The 26,706-nt window shown below is 41.0% G+C and overlaps 1 protein-coding gene across 3 annotated transcripts; it reads left to right on the forward strand.

The window, feature by feature from the left end:
• The first annotated feature begins 1,537 nt into the window (after positions 1 to 1,537).
• On the forward strand, positions 1,538 to 22,450 carry FEZ2 (fasciculation and elongation protein zeta 2). Of its 3 annotated transcripts, XM_081857711.1 has the most exons (10): positions 1,538 to 1,855; positions 4,874 to 4,982; positions 5,794 to 5,910; positions 6,268 to 6,412; positions 7,463 to 7,731; positions 10,966 to 11,046; positions 14,884 to 14,959; positions 17,467 to 17,532; positions 21,047 to 21,075; positions 21,526 to 22,450. In XM_081857711.1, exons 1-9 carry the CDS (start codon positions 1,593 to 1,595, stop codon positions 21,055 to 21,057), a joined length of 1,137 nt encoding a protein of 378 aa, XP_081713837.1. In that variant the 5' UTR covers positions 1,538 to 1,592; the 3' UTR covers positions 21,058 to 21,075; positions 21,526 to 22,450. The 3 variants fall into 3 exon arrangements, with proteins under 3 accessions (XP_081713837.1, XP_081713836.1, XP_081713838.1); XM_081857710.1 differs by lacking the exon at positions 21,047 to 21,075 and having other exon boundaries at positions 1,540 to 1,855; XM_081857712.1 differs by lacking the exons at positions 10,966 to 11,046; positions 21,047 to 21,075 and having other exon boundaries at positions 1,540 to 1,855.
• Positions 22,451 to 26,706: the final 4,256 nt, after the last annotated feature.

Here is a 26,706-nt window from a genome sequence, read left to right on the forward strand (position 1 = left end):
GCTTTTCCATGACACCCTCAATCAGTTGTGTGAAGTAGTGCCTCTCTGCTTGGTAGGGAAGGTCCTATCCATTAACCTGGAAGGCACAAAGTTGGCTACCCATGGACTCTATGCTCATATATATATGTTTAGATGCTTCCCATCCAATAGGAAAGGTGTTCTGTACATGTTCACAGTCACTCACTGAGAAGCAAAATGTTTTTGTTTGTTTTTTTGGAAGGGGGGAAGTGCAAACATTTTGGAGGACATCCATGAAATTCATCCCCACCACTCATTTTAGGATTTAAGTGATGCTTAAAAGCCTTACTGAAATCAAGATGCGCTATGTCTACAGCATTCCCCTGATCCACCGAGCTTGCAGATCTGCTTCCAACAAGCCTCTCTCCTAGTTTAAGGAATGCATGAAAATGCAGTTACTATTATTTAGAGGTTGCTTTTTTGAGAGTTTGTCAGTGAACTTTTAAAACAAAAAGTTTGGTCTCTATGCCTGTTTAAATATCAGTGACTGACTCTACATCCTTCCTCAAATCTGGAAATACTCTTCCTAACACAGAGGCCAGTTATGATTACCGTAGTGTCATGCTCTGCACATGAGCCATGTAGTTTTCAGTACTGAACCGTGCATTGCAACTATGTTCTGCTATGCCCTGGTTGAAATTATTTTATTTGGTCTGTTGGTTGGAATCCTTAAAAAAAACAACTAAGAATGGGGAAAGCATTTTTTATCATTAAAAGTTAAACTGATTTGTAGAGGCATGAAAACTGCATGCCATTGGAAGCAAGTGTTCCTCACATTTTAAAAAGTTGTGTGTACTATGTTTAGAGTTCTGGCAATGGTCAGTAAAATCAATACATGCATTAAAAAAACTTACATGGAACAACTAAATTTCTAAATAAGAGTTATGGAGTCAACCTTGTTTGAAAATCATACTTGAGTGCTCTTGCCTGGAAGATGTCGGTAGATGCGCAGGAATAATTCCTCCCCCCCCCCCCCTTATTTTAGAGAAAGTGTGGAGACAGCAGCACACTGCACATGTGCAATGGCACCCTTTCCTTAAAAAGTGCCGCACGCTCACTTCTTATGAAAACATGTCAGGCTAAAAACTGCAGCCCAACCCACCCGAAATGTTACCACCAGCGGCCCCTGATGTAACTCTTCTTGTTTAAATCCAATTCAAAATCTGTTGTTCTAATTGAAGCAGGTAGTGATAGGTAGCAATGGGGGCGGGATACAGTTCACACCGGGCACAGGTGTGGTTTACTACGGTACTTGGCTAGCTCTTAAATTCAAAGAGGCTGCACATTCTAGAGGAGAGTTGATAAATGAACTTAGGGAGCAAAGCCCCGCTCAGCAATGCAGGGCTGGCTTCCGAGTCCCCCAACTGCCTGTTGCGAAGCTTCCCAAACCAAGAGGCCAAGATCTCGGTTTCGGTGCGAGCGATGGGCGGCCTCCCTCCTTAACGGGGCGCCTCGCCTCCGCCCGGGCAAACCGGGAGCGCGCGCTGCGGAGCGCCGGGGCGGAGGCGAGGCGGCGGGCACGCGCAGGCCGGGCCCGGCCGGCCTCTCTCCTCTCAGTCGCTGCGTCGTCGGCCATGGCGGCGGCGGCGGCCTCGCAACGGGACCCTGCCGGGGACTGGCAGGACTTCTCGGGCTTCCAGCCCCCGGCCGAGGAGAGCGGCTGCCCGGAGGCCCCGGCGGCGTGTCGGGAAGGCGGCTCTTGGGGCGGCGGCGGAGGAGGCAACGACCTGGCGGCCCAGCTGCCGCTCTGCTTCCAGGCGCCGCCGAGCTGCGCCGAAGGGGAAGCGCGGGTCCCGCCGCGGCCTCTCAGCGACCAGAGCGCGCTGCACGAAGACGAGTGAGTGGCCGGGCCGGGGACCCTTCCGGGGGGGGGGTGCGTGACGGGCCCGCCCCCCCAGGCCGGTGTGGCCTTTTCGGGACGGGGGGGGCATAGTTTGGGGGGGGGCAGATATTAACGCCCCGGGGCAGCGTCGGCCCTGAGAGGCTTTTCCCCGCGAAGAGCTGGCGGCTGGGGATGAAGGGGCTGCTGGGAGCGCAGAATCGCCCCCTCGAGGAGGCGGGAGGGAGCTGCGCCGCCCTCTGCATTCCCCAGCACTGCGCGGTCCCCGAGGCCCTTGAGGAAGACGTCGGAATGCAACACTAGGGTTTCTTGGGCATCGTTCGGCGAGCTCGGCCTTTTGCTCGTGGGGGGGGGGGGGTTGCTCGGAAGCTCAGAGCGGTTTCCTGTAAGTATCGTGCCAGCTTGCGTGTGCCAAGGGCTGGACTAGATGACCCGCGGGGTCCCTTCCAACTCGGCCATTCTATGAAGCTTCTTTAGTACGTCAGGACTCGGCCACGCAGGCAAGATTTTTTTCTAGTCCCCCAGAACCGGCTTCCAGTTTAGAGCGGGGACTTCTCTGTCTGGTGGAAAGAGAACTATCTGTGCGCAGAAAACTGTCCTTTGATTTATTGAAGGAGAGGCCCTTTACAAAACCGTCCAGACCCAGAAGACGTGTTGGCTCTGCATGTTTACTCGCTGCATTCAATGGGGCTTATTCCTGGTCAAAAGATTGCAGCCTCAGGCATGGGAAGCTTCCATACACAGACATGATTTGTTGCTTCTAAACCATAATATTTGAGAACCCGCTTGTCAGTGTTCTTAAAACCTCTTGCTCACTAGAGGTTTCTCTTTAAAGTCTGTGGAACTTTGACTTTGTCTTTTTATGTTGTTTGCTTCTTAGCAAGCACAAGTTTGTCATCTGCTCTGATTTGTTCTCCGGTACAGTTAATCCGCTCCAATTAGATTCTCTGTTTATAAACACTTTTTCTCTGGGTTTCCCCAAAAGTAATTAGTCTTTGAGGAATATTCTTCAGAGCCCTGTGAACCCAGAGAACACAGTCCAGTTACTGGAGACAAAAAAACATGTCAGCTATTTGTGTTGCTGACTTGCTGGTGAGCTTCCCAGAGAAATATGATTTGACCACTGTTACAGACAAGAGTACCGGACTAGATACAGTCTAACTGAGCAAGACAATTGTTAGATTCTTGCCTCTGCGCATGCAAAACTAATTGCTGCTGTTATTCATGTATCTACAGTGAGGGGGGAAAGTATTTGATCTCCTGCTAAATTTGCCCGTTTGCCCTCTGACAAAGAAATGACCAGTCCATAATTTTAATGGTAGGTTTATTGTAGCTGTGAGAGACAGAAGAACAACAGCAAAACCCCCAGAAACCCAGAAGACAAAAGTCAGAGATTGATGTGCATTATGAGTGAAATAAGTATTTGATCCCCTATCAACCAGCCAGATGCCAGGCTACCTGGTATCTTCACTGTATGTAACGAGCTGAGATTAGAAGCACCTGCTGTAAGGGAGACGTCTTACCTGTAATCCCAGCTCGTTGCAGCACCTGTACAAAAGTCACCTGTCAACAGAAGCAATCTAGTAGATTCCAAAGTAGGCACCATGACCAAGACCAAAGAGCTGTCCAAGGATGTCAGGGACAGGATTGTAGACCTGCCCAAGGCTGGACTGGGCTATAAGACTATTGCCAAGCAGCTTGGTGAGAAGGTGACAACAGCTGGTGCAATAATTCGCAAATGAAAGAAACACAAAATAACTATCAACCTCCCTTGGTCTGGGGCTTCATGCGAGATCTCATCTTGTGGAGCTGCAATGATCATGAGAACGGTGATGAAGCAGAGCAGCCCAGAACTACACAGGGGGAACTTGTCAATGATCGCAGGGCAGCTGGGATCATAGTCACCATGAAAACAGTTGGTAACACACTATGCTGTGAAGGACTGATATCTTGCAGAATCTGCAATGTCCCCTTGCTCAAGACAGCACATTTACAGGCCCGTCTGCAGTTTGCCAATGCACATCTGAATGACCCAGAGGAGAACTGGGTGAAAGTGTTGTGGTCAGATAAGACCAAAATCGAGCTCTTTGGCATCAGCTCAACTCACTGTGTTGAGGAGGAGGAATGCTGCCTACGACCCCAAGAACACCATCCCCACCGTCAAACATGGAGGGGGATATATTATGCTTTGGGGGTGTTAAGGGGACAGGACACCTTCACTGCATCGAAGAGACGATGGACGGGACTTGGAGAGGATCTGCAAAAAGGAGTGGGACAAAATACCTCCTGAGATGTGTGCAAACCTAGTGGCCACCTACAAGAAACATCTGACATCTGTAATTGCCAACAAGGGTTTTGCCACCAAGTACTAATTCATCTTTTGCAAAGGGATCAAATACTTATTTCATTCATTATAATGCACATCAATCTCTGACTTTTGTCTTCTGGGTTTCTGGGGGTTTTGCTGTTGTTGTTCTTCTGTCTCTCACAGCTACAATAAACCTATCATTAAAATTATGGACTGGTCATTTCTTCGTCAGAGGGCAAATGGGCAAATTTAGCAGGGGATCAAATACTCCCCCCCCCCTGTATGTTATTACCTTAAAAGTATTCACTCCATCCCAGCAAGGGAAATCCACATGCAGAAGCAAGTATACTTCCATGGACACATAGGCATTACAAATGTGCATCATGAAATCCATCTGGGTCCCATTGAACTGGCTGGATATAACTTTTTATTTACCTAAGGGTGGTGGGTAGGAATGAGTATTACCATCTGGGCCACAGCTTATTGCACACAAGTAAGGATGGGTTAGGGCCATCCCATCTTAGCTGAGAGATTCATTTTTATTGTTATGTATGTATTTCCAAAATGTTTTATTTTGGAACCAGTGTGGGATTCACCTGGTTAATGCATTTTTAAAACCACAGTGTTGCTCAGGATATTTGTCAGATTTAATATAGTAGTTGCTGTATAGCTTGAAGGCTAAAATATATTTTATTTTCCCCTCTCAGGATTTGGAATGCTCTGACAGATAATTATGGTAATGTAATGCCAGTTGACTGGAAGTCTTCACACACCAGAGCACTGCATTTGCCAACACTGAATCTTTCTCAAAAGGGAGTAAGTACACAATACTGCAATACTTTCTGAACAGCTTTCTCTTGAATGCTGGCTGCTGTGGCACATAACCACAATGTTGTTGCATCATTTGTCAAATGAAGGAACTTTTGACATAAAATTCTCAGCTTTCTGTTTCCATCTTGAGGCTGCTTCTTAAAAATATATATCTGCCAAATTTCTATTAGAAATGAGAGTCGACGTATTTACCTCTTTGCCTTGGCCTTTTGACACTTGTATATTTTCAGCACCCACCCTATTTTTTGTGATTGCGGCTGAACAGTGGGTAATAAATTAAAGTAATAATATTTAACATTTCTTTCACTCTTATAGTTGCAGTTGTGTGCAGACTTTTGTGCAATGTTATGTAAGTTCTGTTTAAGTTAGTGGCTGCTTGTTTATATTTGTTCATCGCTTTTCCGAAAAATCTTAAAGCGACTTACAACGTATTGAAATACTGAACCATGTATGTGCTCGTGCACATAAACCATACCTTATTTAGTGTATGTCCAAATCAGAAAATGACTTCTTTGGTTACAGCTAAAAGCATTTTTGCCTCTAATTTTGGGCAAAAGTTCTGACCTAGTTGTTTTGTTTCCACTGCTTAGCAGTGCAATCCTATGCATGTTTACTGAAAAGTAAGTTCCATGGAGTTGTGGGGCTCTGGGGTCAGTGGGTTTAGGATTGCCTTTGATTTAAAATGATTACATATTTCTTGGAAGGATTTAGGATCCAAAAACAATAGTTGGGATTTGGCACATAATGTCTTGATGCTTTTAATAATAATTTTCTTACTCTTCTTTTTGTTATTTAGGTTAATGACAACATGAACCTTGACTTATCAGATGATGAAGAGTTGAGAGAGCAACTAGACATGCATTCTATTATAGTTTCCTGCATCAATGAAGAACCGCTCTTCACAGCTGAGCAGGTAAAGAACGGAAAGCACCCATGCAGCTTTGTTAACAGCACCTTGTTATTAAGCTTCTTATCTCTCTAATGGAAGAAATACTAAATACACTTGGAGACAAACTATAGGAATGCAGGAATGTAACCCAAAGTCCAGCCTTTGCTATCATATTGTAATTTTGTTTTGATTTATAGGTATGCTTCCTTCTCATAAAAAGACACAAATGAAATATCAGGAGAAGATTTGCCCCATATGACAATATTTTATATTGAAGGAAAATGCTTAGAAAGTTACTGTTAAGTTTTGAAAATCAGCCCTGAATGTTACGTTGTGTCTTTGATTTTCCATAACTCTGTGTTTGTGTGTTTACTTTGAAAGGTGATTGAAGAAATAGAGGAAATGATGCAGGAATCTCCAGATCCAGATGATGAAGAAACACCAACCCAGTCAGACCGCCTGTCCTTACTGTCCCAGGAAATTCAAACGCTTAAGAGATCTAGTACAAACCACAATTATGAAGAACGTAAGGAATCCTTCTGCTGTATTTTGCATTTGATTTCCTCTTCTTACAAACTGTTCAATGTTTGAAAGAGCATTTCACTTCTATACACACAGTTAGGCATGATTTTCATTAGATGCCTTGATTGCATGATTTGTCAGAAGAGGTCAGAACGGTAAGTCATATGTTTCTGATCTGTCAAAATAAAACATTTTCCAGAACACTTTCCTGCATTTTGTCAGGATTCTTTTTGCTTTTTTTGGAACTTGCCTGATTATGGAATAGTTTGCAATGAGCTGGGATTCTTCTGAAGACCTTTATGCTCCAGTGTACTGCAATGTCATCTTCACATAACAGGATTTTGTCTGTAAAGGCTAATGCCTGCGTGGCCCTGATTTCCATCTGGATATAATAAATATTATAAGAAAACTTTTTAAACCAAATACCGGTTTGTGTAACATACAGAAGTTTGCCTCATATACCTAAAAGTGATATCCCCCCGCCAAGTATTTTCCAGTATAGAATGATGAGCACCTGATTTACCATGTTTCAATTTATTATGTTTGCCTATCTTTCTCTTATTTTGCTGTCATTGTTGTCCACAGATAAGGCCAAGTGGAAGTGGAAGCAGACTGATGCACATGTCTGTAATTCTCTGGAGAAATACAGTCTTGAGGAATTTTAGTTATCCAGGATAACTAAACGTTTTTCTGCCCCATCCTGATAGGAGGCTTTCTCCTCCTATAAGCAACTATTGAGTAGGACAGATGTGCACGTTTTTCCTTAAAACTGGTGACACCTCTTGAAAATAGCATTTCAATTCTTCTGGTCAATAGTCAGGGATGATGCAAGTAGTCCAAGAACACTTGGAAGGTGATAGCTTGTCCACCCCTGATATGCACCATCACATGTGAAGTGAGTTGCAGTTGCAGAAGAGTGTTTCATCATAAGTTCATAGATTTGGCAGCTGTTGCTCTTTGGGTGCATTTGTTAGGAGCAAAGTATTGGATTTATGCTGCTTTTTGATATGCATTATTATACGCAACATAATTTTTTGTTCTGTTTGGAAAACAGGTGTGAAAAATCTATCTGTGACAGAATTAAATGATCTGTTAGAAGAGATTGAGACCGCCATCAAGGACTACTCTGAGGAGCTAGTGCAGCAGTTGGCACTACGAGATGAGCTGGAATTTGAGAAGGAAGTAAAGAACAGCTTCATCTCTGTCCTCATTGAAGTACAAAACAAACAAAGAGAACAGAAGGAAATGGCAAAGAAGAAAAAGAAACTGAAAAATGGCAGTCCTCAGAATGGCAAGCAAGAGAGGAGTCATATGCCTGGAACAGTAAGAACATTGTCCTTTGTGTCTGTAGATATAAACCAAATTAGAATTTTAACTCTAGTTGATCACTTTCTATCTACGTCTTACTTCTTAAAGTATATACAGCTCCTGTCTTTCTGGTTGCCATTATTGGGGAATCTCATAGCTTCTGATTGGCAACTATGACTTCATCAAACTGTAACAGTTATACATTTACAGTGGGCTCTATTCAACATAGTGCTAATCCTTGCAATAGTACAACAATTTAGTCAAATACTTTGAGAAGTTGTACTCCTTATGGCTAAACACTGCACTTACTATGTTCTAGGGAATGCGTACTGTACATGCTTTGTTTTACCTGCTTGAGCAACTTGTAAGGAGTAAAGAGGAATGATACTGCCCTGGAAATTCAGAAAATGATGGAAACCTTTCAGTCTAAAATCTAGAAATCCGAAGTACAGAGGTCTTGGTAGTAATTTTTCATTAGAGTGATTACAGAAATGGAATAGAAGTTAAGTTGTGCACAAGGATGCAGAACTGTTGGACAGATTTCAGTAACTGTCATTGCAATAGCATACATACCCTTTGCCATATAAAGTTTTCCACATACCCCATCTCCTTTCATTAGCCTTCTTTTTTCTCAATTCTGTATGTCTTCTATGTCCTGCTCAAGCCTCTGCCTCCTCCAGTTGCTCAGGGATCACACGTTATTTTGCCAGTGTTGTCATCAGCATGTAGAGGCCCCTCAAAACCCTTTTCCAGGTACACTACAACTTAAAGATGCGGGAGTACATACCACATACAGCGCATCCTCTTAATGTCAGGGACTTTGGGGGACCAGAAAGATCCTGCCACAGATTTTAGTAAGATCTGTGCTTAGTAGGATTGTGCTATAGTGTCTAGTAAGCTTTGCCTTGAGGCATTATATCTTCATTAAAAAATTTAAAAAAGCTAGGGAGTAAGTCCTTAATGAAAGATATTTATGAAGGACTTCATGTATAAATAATCTTGCCATAAAAAGGACAGAGCACTTTTAATAGTAAATGCATAAATAACAGCATTAATAGACTCTGCATTGGCCAGGAGATTGGTTAGTCATAAGCTTTGTTAAGTTTAGGAGGAATAGGAACATGTAAGTGACTGTCATTTTAAAGGTCAATCTGCTCTAGAGAGAGGTATACAGATGCTCAAACATCATGTGCTAGAGCATCAAGGAGTTTCTAATTGAACCCTAGTGATGCGTCCGAGGCACAGTCTTTTTCGCTGCCTTTGTTCACATGTATCATGTGTACCATTTACAGTGGTGCCCCGCAAGACGAACGCCTCGCAAGGCGGAAAACCCGCTAGACGAAAGGGTTTTCCGTTTTGGAGGCGCTTCGCTAAACAAATTTCTCTATGGGGTTGCTTCGCAAGACGAAAAAATCTTGCGAGTTCCCGCGGGTTTTTTTCCGCTTTTCCCCCCCTTTCCTAAGCCGCTAAGCCACTTATCAGCTGTTCTGCTGATAAGCCGCCTCTCAGCTGATCGCTAAAAGCCGCTAGACCGCTAATAGCGCTAATCCGCTAAGCCGTCAATGGGCTTGCTTCGCAAGAGGAAAAAACCGCTAGACGAAGAGAATCACGGAACGGATTAATTTCGTCTTGCGAGGCACCACTGTACGTGTGATGCAATCTGCATGTCTTTTTACTTGAGTACGGTATCTAAGTTCAAAAAGTGGCCCTAATCGCAAGTGGTACAAAGGATGAGAGAGGTTCTGGCATTGCGCAGGGCCTTGTGGCCTGCTTATCTTTGAGAGGGGCTTGAGGAGATGCAGGAGGACAGCCGGGAGCTGCCCCTAAATGCTACCCTCCCTTTTGCAACCTCTTTATGCTGCTCTTTGTAGGAAAAAGGTCTGTTGGTATGCAGCTCCTCTTTCTGCTTCTCAGCCGAGGCAAGAGTAGTTTTGAGAGGGGTGCTCTTTGCATTGGAAGGATTTCCAGCTGCAGTCTCTGCAAATGATGCTGGAACTAAAAATCTGTACGAAATGAAAAACATCTGGTATACGAAACAATTGGGTTTGGAATGCGGGGGGGGGGGGGGGCTTTTTCAGCCTGAGGGCCACATTCCATTAGAGGGTGGAGCTGGAGGTGAAACTATTAATATAAATGTTATATTTGTATAGTAAGCTAGTTTTTAATCACATTTGCATACCCCTCTCTATCCTCCATTAGGACAAGCAGGAGGTATTATCACTGCTCAAGTGCACATTTCAGCCAGGCAAAAAACACATGGGGTGCAAAGCAGGGCCAGTGAGTGGTGTGGCCTAGGGAAAGTGCCAGGTGCCAAACAGAGAGACCTGGAGGGCTGCATTTGGCCCCCAAGCCTGAGTTTTCCCACTTGTGGGTCGTAAAATAGAAACTAAGCTGATGTGTTAACCAAAATCAATGGTCCCTGTGCACCTGCACATTTTTGGGCTGCATGAGAAAGCGCCTTGCATTCAAAGCAGTCAAAGCAGATGTTTGGCTTTATTCACGTTGCAATCATTAATTACCTTTTGGTGTCAGTGGGGAGGTCAGAACAGAGAAAGGTAGAATACAAACACGAGACTGCCACTGGCATCAAACCATGTTAGGGGATACACATGCAGACCTTACCCAGTGCCAATCTCCCCATGTACATTCACATGTGCTATACACACAGCACCCTTTTAAATGCAATGGATCCAGTCAAGAAGGTGACTTACCAGTGGGACTTGTTTTTACACATGACATGCCCATTGGGACAACTAAGTATAAGTTTTTTAATATCTTAGGTTTTAAGTGTTCTTCTTTATTCTACATGTTGCATATTAATTTAATGGTTGGTGTGAATAAAGTGAAAGGCTAGCTACTATAGCAAGGGTGAGGAACTGGATCCAGCCAGAGTGAACCGTCCACAGGTTAGTTTGACAGGTGGGCAAACATCAGGTGTCTGAAGATTTAGGCTGTGGCTGCAAACAAGTCTGTTTTATGACATTTAGCATCTCACATAATTCATGTAGAAAACACTTTGGTATCAAAGTGATACCTATTTCTAAATTCTATAGTTTTCTTTTGCTAAAGAACTAAATATTGAAAAAGTAAGTTTTTCTCCGCTTAAACTGCAGTTGCATTTATTCATTCCTAACAGCTTGTCTCTGTCATTTACCTTGCTTGCATCTTTAGTAAATCCTAACTAATAGCTTTTAAATTTTTCTGTTCTCCCTTCCCTTTTCCCTCCTGCCATGTTCTTGCTTCCTATAGCGGTTCAGCATGGAAGGGATCTCAAATGTTATTCAGAATGGCTTCCGTCAAACGTTTGGAAACTCGGGTGGAGAAAAACAGGTGCTGGGCTATCCTCTTGACGCTTTGTTTTTTTCCTTGTGCTATCCTTTCTGTCTTTATATAAATCAAGGCCTTAAAAAGCTGGCAGCGGTAGCATTTTCAGACTACAAGTGATCACCGGAGGGGGAGGGGATATTAGCATGCTTACTCGCGTCTTCTCTGCCTTCAAAGCTACGATTTGTTTGCAAAGGTTTTCTTTCCTCGGTAGTTAAAGAGCAGACAAGCCTTGATATGCACAGAAAAATTGCAGCAAATGAACAATTTCCCTCTAGGGTTCATTTAACCTCTGAAAATAAAATATAGGCATCAGCATAATACATACTTGGAATGAACTGCATGCATAAGAAATCAGCAGTAGAAGGTCATGTCAGCTTAAATACTTCAGCACAAGAAGAAAGAAATGCACGAAAATAGTATATAGTAAATAAGTCTAGCAACTTCCAATATGTTTAAAGCCTCTTTATTATGGATTCTAAAACATCACTTGTTTCCTTGGACAATTTTTTATTTCATTTTCAGCAAATATATGTGTAATCCACAATCCAAAGGGATATTAAACACCATAAATAGTTCAATACTTTTTTTCTTCAAACAATTTATTATTATTATTATTATGTTTTATATCCCAATGTCAAATTGCTAGACTGTATTATAGTATTGAAAAGGTATGTCTATTCAACCTTACAATAATCAGGGGGTGGACTAGATGACCCTAGGGGGTACCTTCTAACTACAATTATGTGGTTCTATTGAAGAAGTGTGTATATAGAGTAGTGATCAAAAACTGCCACTTTATAGTATTGACACAAATGACCTGTAAGTACTAGGTGTGTATGTGATTTTGGTTGGCTTTTATGATCAGGCATATTTGTTTCAGATCAGACCCACAGCTAGTGCTGCTATGCAAATTTTCATGAGGATCAAATTGTTTAAAAGACAAAACACACAATTTATTTTTTATTTATTTTATTTTTTTGCTAAACACACACTCATTTTAAAAATCTCAGATAGAACATGTACTTCTATATTTGTACAGGCTCTAAATAAAGGTAACAAAAACAATTCTGAGACAGATGGTATAAGACAAGGTAACTTCCTGTGTATGCATTTCATAGTCTGTGGTTATCTTTTTAACAAGATTAAAATCATTGGACAGCTTCTCTTTGCAGTTAGCACCACTTAGCATAAACATTGGCGTGAGTAGTGACAATAGGATTTGGAGAGGGTAAAATCTAATTTTGACCAGCCCTCATCTTGGAGAGTCCTGAAGAGAGGCTGGGAACATTAGGGTTGAGAACTCTTTAAATCCCAGGTCCCTAAAGAATATGGAAGGTAGAAGAGCAGTGTGATGCTGAGCTGAATGGCCCTCGGAGTCCCTTCCAACTATAATTCTATTGGGTCAGCCTGGATAGCTCAGTTGGTTAGAGTGGTTTGCAATCTAAGTCCAGAAGAAGGGCATGGAGCTAAAATGAATGAGCTGGGGTCTTTTGGACTGCTGTGTATGTTGTCAGTGTCCCCAGTGGCGCCCATCCCAAGCAGTCCCTGCCAGTGCTTCCATGGTAGTCCTTTTACTAGACGAATACAATCCGTTTGCACACAGAGCTGCTGCAGATGCCTAGATCTGTGTTCAACTTGGTGCTGGCAAATTAAGCCCTTCTGTTGAAATAAATGCCCAACTTTTTGGCAGAGAACTCTGTGGCTGCAAAAGCCCATGTACTACTTATCAGTCTCTGAACTGGAGCAAAGTTTGTATCAACTTTTGGTGTGGGCAGAGTTTTGAAAAGAGGGGCTGTGTGACATTTGCTGAGCACAGTTTGGGGTCTCCAATATTGTTTGCTGTCAGAACCTTCAACATTGTTTTAGAAGCTCATTGTAAAGTATGTGTACTATGTACATTAATTTGACACCACCTCTGTAGTTTGCAAAATAAGTATTTTACTAGTTTGATAGCTCTATCCCAAATACAGAGATGCTAACATGCATATTTCTTTTTCTGGAATTTTAAAATGCATAATACTTCTTTTCAGACTAAGGTATTCTGCCTCAGGCAGCAGCTTCTCAGTCATTTAGGCTGCAGTCCTGAACACACTTACGGGGGAATAAGTGGTTGAACATAGCACGACTTTCATATAGCTCAGTCAGTAGAGCATGAGACTCTTAATCTCAGGGTGGTGGGTTCAAGGCCCACATTGGGCAAAAGAGTCCTGCATTGCAGGGGTTGGGCTAGATAACCCTCGTGCTGTGATTCTGTTAATAAACTTGTATAGGGTTATGCTATTTATTATGTTCTTATCATTGGGGGAATACTCTGCGTATGTTGCCATAGGTTAACAAGTCAATTGGTTTCAATGGTTGAAAGAGTTTTAAAATGTTATTTGCATGGTTACAGCTCTGCATATCGCCTTGTGACCTATTGGCAAGGAGGGCTTCTTTATTTCAGAAATCCCCAAGAGTTTAGTTTGGGGTTTGAGAGTCCCCAATGAAACCCCAATGAATGCCAAATTTGAAATTATGGAGCAAAAAAATATTGCCAGTAAAAGCTTCAAAAGAAACACATTCAGTTTTCTGAAATCTGTATATTTATTCAAACCAATTTGAACTAAATTCAGATGTGGATAATGTAAGCTCATGTATTGGGAACAACTGTGTTTAAAGTTGAAATACATAATTGGAAAGACTTGAGTCGTGGGCGGCTGTCTGCCATAAAACATTACTACTACTGCTACTCTTTTCCATTACTATTATTACTACTACACACTTCTGTGTGGCAATAATAAAACATGCCACCCAAGGAAAAATGCTGAAGAACTAGAGACAGAATGCTGATTGAAAGCAGCTTGCTTCTTCAGCAGCACAAAGCAGTTGCAGTAGAAAAGAATATCTAGCTTCAGAGATGCCTTTCCAAGCAAAATGGGCTATGTCCACAAAGTGAAACCAAATAAGGGTTGTTCAGTACAGTTGGGCAGCTCAGCTCCCTGGACTGTTACGTTGCCACTGCCACTGAGTAAGCCTGCATGCAAGTGCATAGGGGAAGCCAGCACACAACCTTTCCTGGCAGCAGCTGGGGGAGCTGGGCCTGCTAGAATGCGATTTCACTCATCCAAATATATTTGGGTGTGTTCCTTGGTCCAAATGCTGGTCAGTTGGTTACACTGACTCATTTCACAATTCATGCAGGAAGTCATTCCATGGAGTCACCTCCCAACACACACACACACACACACACACACACTTACATATAGTATATCCATGATGGAAAGATAGAGCAGACTATTCCTGAACAAATATATGACTGGCATTTAAAAGATCTGTGGGTTTACATTTGGTTGTCCAGGTTATCAAATGCAAAAATAAAATGTGTGTACTATCCCATTATAACTTCCTTAAAGTGCAGAAAATCTCTAAAAGGAAGAGTTTGGCTAACTACAATGTGTCATATCCAACAGTGTCCATTGGCATAAGGAATCCATCAGAAGAATGAGAGAACGAAACAATTTGCAGCATTTTGTCTGCATCAAATCTGCTTTGCGGAATCACCAGAAATGGTTTCTGTCCTTATTCTGCAAACGGATTCTTTCCATCAGTGAGGGAATAGAGACCCTTGGATGCTACCTTGTAAACAGTATTCTGGAATTTAAGATCAATTTTGACACACTGTATTAACACACATCATTTTGTTGCTTTCTAGAATATATTTGAATTGGCTTCAGTGTGTTTAGATAGAATTTAACAGATCTGGTTTGTACATAATGAGATATATTTATCGTATGACTGTAAACTGGAAGTTGTGCCCAGAATCACTGATGCTATTTAGTAATCCTTGCATTCATTTGGCAGTACCTGACAACAGTTATTCCTTATGAGAAGAAAAGTGGACCTCCATCAGTTGAAGATCTCCAAACATTAACAAAAAGTAAGTATATAGCAGTGACTTCTTTGAAAAGTCAAATTCTAGATTATTTTCTCAGGTGTCCGGAAGAGTCAGTGGGGTTGCACATCTCCCTGTGTATCATTGGAGGAAAATTGCATTAGAAGGCCAAGCAAGCATTTTATGTTCTAGACTCTGAAATAACTAAAAAATGCTTGGAGTTGATCAGCAGCCATATGCTTGTTCATGTTACCCAGAGAGGCCACTAACTGCCCCGTGGCACAGAGATCAAATGAAGACTTATTTAAAAGGTTGTATCCTTCCTGCATCTTTTGGTGAAATCAGTGTTATTCCCCAGCTCAGATATGCATTAATGTTCTGAAATTGGTAGAACTAACTTCTACTGTTTAGCTTTAATCAGCCAGGAAGTTCAGGTACATAATAAGATTAGCCAAATTTCTTCAGGTTCGCTGTCTACATCCCAAGGTAGGGTAGCAGTAACTTCCAAGCAAATAGTTGTCCAATTTTCCTGAAACATTTCTTTTCCAGGTTGTTTTTCCGTATCAAGTACTTGGCAAGAGTCACAGCCATATTAATGAAGAACTATCCCTTTCTCCATTTATAAACAGTTCAGCGGAAGCACTATCTAAAGAGTTAATGGTATTGTTTTCCACTGACTAGCTGCAACTTGATTCTTGACTCAGTAACAGACTTCCTGACTCTGCCTGCTAACATTGTGTGGCAGGCCTCAAAACATTTATTTAGAGCACTAGACTCTCAGCTGTTGATATACAAATATTTCAGAACGAAACAGTAAATGTGCTACAATCAAGTATAATTCTACATATTTACTCTTAAATATTAAGGAGGTTGGGATGTGTTCTTCATAAAAGTTGCCCATTATTTGACTCCTCTGTCTAGTGAGCTTTTAATTATAAAATGATTGGTTTTAAAAAAAGAAATCAGTGAGGCTGGTTGATGCCAACACTTGAGTTGTAAACTTCCTGCAAGATAAATTTTTGTTCCCTGTACATTTTTGTATAGAATTTAAGAAAGCCACCTTTTTGGAAATTCATTAGCGGCAATTTGCATTATCAAAGAATCGGTGTCCCTATTTATAAATAGTCCAGATACTGTAAACAGCAGGCTTTTTGCCATTATTGGACAGTCTGAATAGATTGTATCGAATGATTTAACAGAGTAACTGTGCTTAGGTTCAGAATGCTATATTATGTTTAAAAAAATTTAATTCATTAAAAAATACCTTCAAAGGCTTATGTCTTAACCAAGGTTTTTTTTAATCTTCCAGATTTTTAACACATTTTTGCATTCGTCACACCACACAAATGCTTCTGACTCTTTGAGCAGCTTCCCAATTGCAGCTTGCTTTCTTGGAAATTGGAGGCACTTGCCTACCCAAGTTCTTATTGCATTTGCAGTGGGTTCAGTGTTCCATAGGCATGAATGTCTTTTACATTCCAAGAGTTCTTTCTTAAAAAGTAAGTGGTGGTTCGAGCAACCAAAGTGGATAATGGCAACTTTTGTAGAAGGATCTTAGGAACCATCTTTTTGGCACCACATATAAATCCTTCTTATTCTTTTATGAAGGCACTAAAGGATTAATTACAGATATTAATCTGTTTGTTTTTCAACTGAGGCTTCTAGAAACTGACAAAAGGTTGTGTTTGATCTCAACACATTGAATTTTATATTTCAGTAAGGACAAAACATGTCCCATATCCATAAAGTTCGATTTAGATAGCTTTTCTTCTAGGGTAGATTCTCATCTCTCCCTCTCCAGCAGAAAATCCAGATACGGCATTGAACATTGATTCACATATATTGATCCGAAAGGGAAATAGAAAAATTATCCTTGCCACTTGGCAGGTTAGAACAAGTGGCCAGTTTACCAAATTACCAGCATCTGTTGGTTTCTAGACCTGTTGTGGGCAGGGGTTGCTTTGAATGCACTTAAGAAATAATTATTTGGGTGCATTGAGGACAAAGCAGCCATGAAGTGAGCTATCTACCACTTGCTTAGGACTCCAGCTTCCAATACTGCAACTGGGCACCCCTGCCCTTGTACCATGAGAACTTGGGGGACATTTGTGGGGTGCCCAGGCAAGTAGTGCTATCATGGAAAATGAACCCTATTATTACAGATTAATAGAACAGTCCACTTTGTTGGGGAGACATACATTTGATTAAATCTATGGTTGTTTAATGTTCTTATCCATGGTTGACTTGGATAAAGTAGGGTGGTGAATAACAGTTGCTCTAATGAGGGGTTTCTAAACAGTTGTCAGTGCACTTCTTTTAGGTAGTCGACTACGTGCCTGTAAAAATACAGTTAAAATCACACCTTATCTAGCACAGTGCATTGCAAGTGCTACAACAGGCAGAAAAATCATTAAATGGTCCGCCAAGACCCTCTGCAATTTTCCAGTAGTTTGTGTGAAAAGGGTTTCGGAAGCACTGCTCTAACTAAATGCCATGTTTATATTGACTAAGTTGGTGCTTCTTCCACTGATCATCTTCTCCACATTTTACAGTTCTTCATGCCATGAAAGAAGACAGTGAGAAAGTGCCAAGCTTATTAACAGACTACATTTTGAAGGGTGAGCTAGTCATGCATCTTTTTAAAAAAAATATGTTAATTTGTAGAGTATGAAATATTTCTACATTTCAAGGCTTTTATCCATTCAGGCTTTTGGCCAATAATTTTATAAAGCCATTTCACTACTAGTTTTAACTGCTGTCTGCAGTATGTTACAGTGTTTTTAAAAATTGTTTTATGTAATATAATTATTGTGAGCTGCCCTGGGGTCCCTTTGGAGAGGAAGGGTGCGAGTTGTGAATTTGAAATAGTAAATAAATCAAAACACTCTGCTGGCTTCACGAGTGGAGTAGGTGAAGACACATAGAGGGGGAGAGCTCTGGGATGTGGAGATTAAACATTGGGTGCAGAGACTTAAAAGTCATTTGTCTGTGTTTTGGAAATGGTTCAAAGGGCAACGTTTCCTCACACCAGTATTTTATAGGGGTTGTAAACAACTTGCCACATGGAAAAGCTGCTCTCGTGAAATATGCCAGCACTAAAAGCTATGTTGCTCATGTCTTAATGAGACCCATGCAATGTTTGAGAAGGTTCTAGAGAATTATTACATATTCCTCATTAACTGTTTAACTGGTATTCTTATAGAAGCTGACAGAAAAGCAGTGTTCTGTTCTACCTGTTTCAAATTGGTATTTTAAACTCTCCACCTTGTGTGTGTTTAATTTGTGTGATGGTGTGTGGGGCTGGCCACCAAGCTCATAAAGCGGCAATCACACAAGTTAAATGCGTGCAAGTTATGAGTCGACTGTAAAGAAATCTTTCCGTAGTACGAGGATTTTTTAGAAAAGGATTTCAAAGGTTAGGGTGCTAACTTGCAGCTGAATAAAAAACAACAATCCATTAAGGTGGTTTTTAGAAAATCCATTTTGTCTTTATCATTTGACTTGTCGAAAAAAAGCAAGTACAACAATGTAATGCTGTTCACATACCTGGTGCAATACTGCTGCAAAATACTTTTGTGTCAGTTCGATGTAGCAGTAAGAGTATAGGATTTGCATTTGTGCCTGTTGGAATTCAAGGTGTGAGTGCTAGAAATGAACTTTATTGTAGGCTTTGGAAAATTCATTGGCCACTGCAGATATGCAAACAGCATAAATAGGATAGGGGATAAAAAATATAAAATGTTTAAAAATATGTCCTCATACACTTTTTAGAAACAATTATCATATTTCTTTTACTTGTGATTTTTTACTTGGAGTGACATATCAGTACAAATATAATAATAATAATAATAATAATAATAATAATAATAATAATAATTAAATAAATAATTAAATAAATAATAATAATATTTATTTATTTATACCCCGCCCTCCCCAGCCAAGGCCGGGCTCAGAGCGGCTTACAAGCAATAATAAAAACAAGATGAATGATTACAACTTAAAAACAAAAATAAAATACAACATTAAAATAATGGAACATTAAAATATTAAAATGTAGCTTCATCGCAGGAGGAGAAGGAAAAGAAAAAAGAAAGAGAGGGAGGGAGGGAATCAAATTGGCTCCAAGCCAAAGGCCAGGCGGAACAACTCTGTCTTACAGGCCCTGCGGAAAGAAATCAGATCCTGCAGGGCCCTGGTCTCATGAGGCAGAGCGTTCCACCAGGCCGGAGCCAGAGTTGAAAAGGCCCTGGCTCTGGTTGAAGCCAATCTAACTTCCTTAGGGCCTGGTACCACTAGGGTGTTGTTATTTATGGACCTTGAGGCTCTCCGTGGGGCATACCAGGAGAGGCAGTCCCGTAGGTACGAGGGTCCTAGGCCGTGAAGGGCTTTAAAGGTCAAAAGCAGCACCTTAAATCTGACCCTGTACTCCACCGGGAGCCAGTGCAGCTTGAAAAGCACTGGGTGAATATGCTCCCATGGCAGAGACCCCGTGAGGAGCCTCGCTGCAGCATTCTGTACCCGCTGGAGTTTCTGGGACAGCTTCAAGGGCAGCCCCGCGTAGAGCGAATTACAGTAGTCAAGCCTGGAAATGACCGTCGCATGGATCACTGTGGCCAGGTCGGGGCGGGAAAGGTAAGAGACCAACTGCTTGATGCGGCGAAGGTGGAAAAATGTTGCCTTGGCTGTTGCTGTAACTTGCGCCTCCATGGAAAGGGAGGCATCAAGGATTACACCCAAACTCTTAACGGACAAATCTAAAAGGATCAGCAGTCCTGACCCGCCTCGATCCAGTTGTCTACGGAGATCTGTTAGGGCAACCAGAGCCGTCTCCGTCCCAAAACCAAGACGGAAACCGGACTGAAATGGATCTAATGCCGATGTTTCCTCCAGAAACCTACCAAGCTGTTCAGCAACTGCTCTCTCAATTACCTTACCCAGGTATGGAAGATTTGAAACTGGACGGTAATTGGATAGGTCTAAGGGATCTAATGAAGTTTTCTTTAAGAGTGGACACACTACTGCTTCCTTCAGTTCCCCTGGGAATGTCCCTGTGTCAAGGGACAAATTGATAATTTCAAACGGGGGGGGGGGTCCGCGCAACATCTGGACACTCCCTAATCAGCCAAGACGGGCACGGATCAAGGAGGCAGGTGGTGGGCCTACCAACTTGGAGGAATCTATCCACATCAGTAGGGAGTATCCGATCGAAATGGTCCAACACTGGACCTGAAGTCAGTCGAGGGGCCTCCAGTTCAGTCACTGTATCTAAATTGGCAGGGAGGTCTAACAAATATGTCTAACAAACCAAACAATACCCTAACCAAATATATTTCTTTCAAACCAGCAATGTCCCACATTAGTAAGGCACAAAATATAACCTAAAGACCTATATAAACACAGTTCTCATATCTAGTAGTAACTCCTGTTGCAAGCATCTGAAATGAAACTTTTTATACCCTCTTAAACCAATTGCCTATGCAGTCTGGTGCTGCCAATAAAGCAGAATTTTGAAGAGAGAAACTTTTCACCTGATGCAATGCTTAAGGCTAATCAAATGGAATACAAAAAGTACTTTTAACCCCTTGCTGGCGTAAAGGTTCCTGAACCTAAATTAGTAGGCAGTGGAATGAAAACCAATGGCAAAAAGCAGCAGCAGAGGAACAGCAAAGAAAATTGCTTAAAGCTCTGGCATGCAACAGGGTTGGGAAGGGAAAGGGTTACACCCCTCTTCTCCCATGTCAAGCTTTGTGTAAAATGTGTTGAACATTTGCAAGAGGGAGAAATTGTTCACCTTCCTGGTTGAGTATCTGTTGCAGATTCGACCAAGAATCTCATTAGGTTGACTTAAGGGTGGAAAAGAACTTGACACACGAGAACGTTTGTGTGCTATCAAAGAGAAAATATATATATATGGTGTGGTTTTGAGCTTTGGGTTTTTGTTTCCAACCTTTTGAATTAAAATGGGATTTTAACACTACTTTTATAGTTTATTACCTGCAGGGTAAAGATTTTCTTAATAAAAAACTGTTTTCAGATTAGCACAAAATGTTCATGATACTGAAGAAATATGTACTTTTTCCTCTTTTGATAACCTTAAACCTTACTTCTTCATTTGCTTTTGTGTTGTGCTAGCATTGGTTTGAAAGCTGGATTGCTCTGAGGTTTGTGTCTTTTAGCTCTGAAGCAGGAATGAGGAATATGTAAAGGACATGTCTTGACTCCCGCTGTAATCTGTCAGTGGAGAGAGTACACTTGGCATCCGAGTTGTTCTTTCATTGTTGCTGCATGGAGGATCTCAGAGATCTGCTAGATATCCAGTAAAATTACTTTTTAAAAAAATTATTCTGTGTCACCCAAGACATGACCTTCTATTTAACTCATTTCTGTAAGTAATTAGTTGATGGTAGTGTGTGTTCCTTTATGGATTTGTTTTGTTTGTGTGATGGGGAATGAGGTCCATATTCATTATGCATAGCAATTGCTTCCTGTGAATTTGGTAACGCTTTTAGAATAGAGATCTCAGCATTCTAGTTTTATTAGCTCATATCTGACACTGTTTTGGGATGAGCCAGTCCAAAAATACCTATATGCATATCTTTATTCTTTTGCAGTTTTGTGCCCTACATGAAGAGAGCTGTGTTTGGTGAAAGGCAGCCAGGCTAATTCCTGTGACAAAGGTTGTTCAAAGCCTTTCAGTTTGGCCCTGTGTTCGCATGTATTTACTATTTTCATTGCCTGCTTGGACTTTTTAATCCTGGAGTGAGTCCTCCAGAGTATGTAGAATTCATCCATTATTTTTGTTCAATCGTGTGATGTATTTGAGCAGAGAACAAATGCTGTACAGTTTTATCCACATGCATTGTTTTGGCTTTTTAAACAGTATTTTTTACAAACACACGGCATGTAATTATCCTCCACAACAATCAGAGTCTGTAGAAGAACAAGAAACTTTAGTGTAAATAACAACCTATTACATCAAACAGAACTTGAATAATAACTGCAATAGGTTATTGCATTAAATGTGTAAGATGGCTCAAAAGCTGAACCTGCACTGCAAAATTTGACTGAAGTTCTTCATTGGAGACTCTAGAATAGTGATATGGGAACTAGCACTGAACTTTTTTTTATGTAAGAGTTAAAAAGAAGTATTGTTGTGTTTAGTGTTACTGTTTACCAATTCTCATCAATTTTTCAGCACTCTACAGAAGTAAAAAGAGGTAGGGTATCATTTTTCCATTACTGGTTGGCTCGCTTAATGAGATTACAATTTATCAGGAAGTTATTCTCCACAAGCCCCACAGAAATGAATAGGATATGTGAAAGACCACAGTCAGCCTTGCATGGGAAATCTTCCTGATTGATTTGTTTCAACTTATTGTCCCATTAATATTGTGCTCAGTATTTTAATTATTTAAATGAATGTAGTTGAATATGGATATCTTGCTGCTATTGTGCTTTTTAGTCCACATGTTAAATGTTTGGTCATAGTATAACATTTTATATGCTGCAGTATATTAATGAACATTTTTTAAAAGACACTGTTGTCCTGTTGTTATTTGATTTATGTATTGCAGCACAGTGTCTGCCCACTGCACTTCTTTTGCTTACGGTGCATAACATACTAACTCCTCTCAAAGGTGGGACTTTCGCAAGAAGAACAAAATAGAAGTCTCACCAAGTTTTCAAGTGTCTCAGCCATTACAAAGGATCCTTAAAACTGCAGACAGGAGAGAGCAATAGCTTAGATGTATGTGCTAAAAAACTGGCTGTAAAAAACCATTCACTTCAGGATTGTGCAACTTGCTGCAGCCTTCAGTTTCCTGAAATGTCAAGAATGTGACCCAATACACAAGTTATCTGCTGGTGTGTCTAATACTAGAACAGAAAGTTACCCTGTTCCTAGGAACACCTATGCCGGTTCAATCTTTCCTCCTTTATCAAACGTAGCCACATCACAGCAGCTCCAATGTATACTCTGGGTAGAAGTAAAGTAAGAAATATAGTCTGAGGGTAGGCAGAAGGAAATTCTTTTTATCAAGGGTATCCTATCTTTATGGACTTCTCCTAATCTCAGATTCATTTTGCAGCTGAGAAGATTTCACGTTATCTCTGTCTGAGCAGGAAGTTATGACTTTTCCTGTGGGATGCTAATCTCACCACAGCGATGCATATCTTCGCCACCTCCAGATCAAATTGCCTCCATGCACAGGATATTTCATGACAGCCGGAAATAGCAGCCAGTTGAGAGGGTAGCAGCTTGCGTGCTTAGCAACAGTGTTTGTGACAGATTTTAACCTGCGCTTTCCAAGATCTACTGTATTGACTTTCCGTTTATTTATAGATGTGGTATACCTGGGCACAAACCATCTGGTAAGTTTTCATATACCCTCCTGAAGTAACGAAAATTAATTCAGGGTGCATTTCCCACCCCCCTCCTCAGTGTGGCTCCATTGTGTACGGTGATTTTGGTGCAGAAAATAATACTGAAGCCCTGTCCATTGCATATTAAGCATATCTATCTAAATTTATGACATGTTACAGAGGTCAATGGCTGTTTGCCAGCAAAGCTGGTTTGAAAGCAGCTGATTACTGGATGTAGAGTGTTGCATTGTTTTTTAAAAAGTCAAATCACTAGCTCAAGGACCAGAAAACAATAATGACACAGTATTAGCAGAGGAAACAATAAACAATGGACTGTTTAAAGCAATTAAACCGTGTATCTGAAGAAGTGTGCATGCACACGAAAGCTCATACCAAGAACTGACTTAGTTGGTCTTTAAGGTGCTACTGGAAGGAATTTGTTTTGTTTTGACTATGGCAGACCAACACGGCTACCTATCTGTGTCAGTAGAACAAAAATAGACATGTATTGATATAGTTATAATTGTCATTATAATTAGCACTAGTAGGGATTCCCCCCCTAAATTATCTTGCTAAATTTGTGTATGCTTTTAGTTTAAGGTTTTATTTAGTATCTGAGAAAATCATAGATGCAGCTTCTTATAAATCCCAAAAAAGATCATCCCTTTTCACCTAAAAGATGGAGGTGACTTTGCTTAAGGTTGCAAATTCACATAGTATGAGGTACCAGTATCTGCAATTAGAGACTTCTCTTTTTTCTCCTCACTATTTTGTATACAGAATTTTTGCTGCTAATCTTATATTAATTGGTGGTGTCTGTCCTGTATTTTGATAGTTGTGTTGTACTTGCACAATGCGTCTCATCCTGATTTTGGCCCGTTTCCTCTTGTTATTTTCAGGATCCAGCCCATTGATTTTCTTTGAAGCTCCATTTAAAAAGGTCATAGTCAGGTATCCTTTCTGTTTCTTGCATAGTCTAGAAAAGCAGGCTGCATGAGACAGCAACAGACATTAACTTTATGGACATTTCTGTCTACTTACGGTGGCAGTTTTAAAAGAGGAATTGGCCATATTATCTGTGAGGGCCTGTTTAAATCAAAAAAATCCTGTCATTGCAGAGGACTGGAGATCTTCAAGGTCTCTTCTAGTTGTACTATTCTACATGTAGGTCAATACCACGTGTTTACGTGTATGAATGGAAGACTTGGAGATGTCAAAGTCACTGACTCTAAATCCAATCCTAGAAGTTAAAACTAAAAAAATTTAAATCCTTTTTTTGTATGTCTAAATGCTTAACAATGCCTGACCTTTTTTAAAAAACAACCTTCCATTCCCATGGGGCCAGATCAAATATAAATTAACACTATTGACTTTTCGGCTTTAGAGCTTAAGCCTCTATGGCAGAGGCCCAATATTTTAAAAATGGTGAATAGGTATTGATTTGAGGGAGATTATATCACAGATCTCATTAAAAAGCTGCATTCAGTAATGGGGCTGATTGAAATTTCAAATTTTATTCTTTTCCCCTGTATTAAAGATAAGGGTATTTCCTCTTTGCCCTTCCATTTTGAGGTAAAACATCTGTGTCACTAACTTCTACAGACAAGGCTGTGGTGTCACTATTTTCTTTGTGTGTTCCTGCGTGAGGCGGGGGGGGGGGGGCAAGGGAAATGTGTATGCAAACCAGCTAATCTTACTCCTCCTCCTGCTTTGGTCCTTACCATGGATACCAAGCAATTACCTTTCCCCCACTCTGGTTGCTTTGGGCATGGATCAGCCCAAATAATGTCACAAAGAATGTGAATCTTAGCATAATGACAAATGAACTTTGGAATGATTGACAATCACCCAATTAAAGCTTACAATTATTTGAGGCATGCACTATAAAAGGGAAAAAAACTATTTGAAATTGTAGTTTTTAAGAAAAAAAAATCATATTGTAAAACAAAGATGCTGAGAAAAGGGGGGAAATTGTTGACTTGTGGAAGTCAGTTGGTAGTTCACCATACCCAAGCAGTGTGATGTATCAGCAGAGTCTTCAGAGATTTTGTTTTCTAGCAGATAGCTTATTCCAGAGTCCCCGGTTAAAGGAAAAACTCCTCTCCCATACAGTTCAAAGTAGCAAAGTGTTTGTTGTCCCCAGACACAAGACAAAGCTAGACAACTACAAGATATAGTTCTTTTGGTCTTTGGAATAAAGATACATAAGTACAGAGACATCCACTAACACCATGCAAGCTAATGCTGTTGTGATAAAACCTCCCACCTCTTCCCCTGACTCACTCAGATTCAGAGTTAGACCCTGACAGCAAACAGGACAGGACATGGCGAGACATAATGAAATTGATATCCTAGAGACTATTATACCCATCTCTACATGTAAGCATATATCTCGAACCATTGGGAGGGTGAATGACTCGTCCTCACTGGTGTTGCTATGGTAACCCAATGCACCTGGCATCTTATCTCAGAACTTCCAGGCATGGGGGATGTGCACCTCAAGACATGAGCCCAAGCACTGTGCAGTTTTACCCACTGTTCACATTACACCAACAAAATGTTACTGGTCATTAATTCATTAATATCCCACCGTCTTCCATGCAGCTGAAAGCAGAATATATAAACTTTCCTAGCAACTTCCAATCCAGACATGGTCTAGGCCCAGGACAGCTTAGGTTCAGCAAAGTTCTATATAATGTGCCTTCATATGACTAAAAAGCAAATAGTGCATTGTGTTCAAGTGTAACATCTTATTTCTGAATCAGGCCTTAACCTAGTATTTTGAAGATGGAAAATTTTGCCTCTATAATTTCATTAGCAGTGATTTCCCCCCCCCCATGAACATATTTAAACATGACCACATGGTGGCAGTGTTCCCTTGCAGCATCTGTTCCTAGCTCTCAGACGAATTAGACACAATGTGCCCAGAAAGTAATGCTTACCACCAGCTGAGGTTCCTTGCGCTGCTCAAAAGGAAGTCTGTCTTTTTCTATGACATATTAGTCAACAGCAGCCTTTTTAAACTAAATGTGTTCTTATAGAAAATGTTAATTTAATATGCTGGCTTACATTAGGAGGAACTAGTAGCACCTTAAAGACCAACTAAGTTAGTTCTAGGTATGAGCTTTCGTGTGCATGCACACTTCTTCAGATACACAGTGTGTGTATCTGAAGAAGTGTGCATGCACACGAAAGCTCATACCTAGAACTAACTTAGTTGGTCTTTAAGGTGCTACTGGAAGGAATTTTTTGTTTTGACTATGGCAGACCAACACGGCTACCTATCTGTAACTGAAATTAGGAGGAACTGTGCAGCTTTGAGACGGCCAATCTCCTTAGGCCACCACTCCAAATAAACCCTAGTCACATGGTGTGCCATTCCCAGGTTGTATTATTTTCAATATGGTGGCTGGCAACCCTGAAGTGCTGCT

Source organism: Podarcis erhardii, assembly GCF_964252035.2.
Source record: "Podarcis erhardii genome assembly, chromosome: 3".
Taxonomy (NCBI): Eukaryota; Metazoa; Chordata; class Lepidosauria; order Squamata; family Lacertidae; genus Podarcis; species Podarcis erhardii.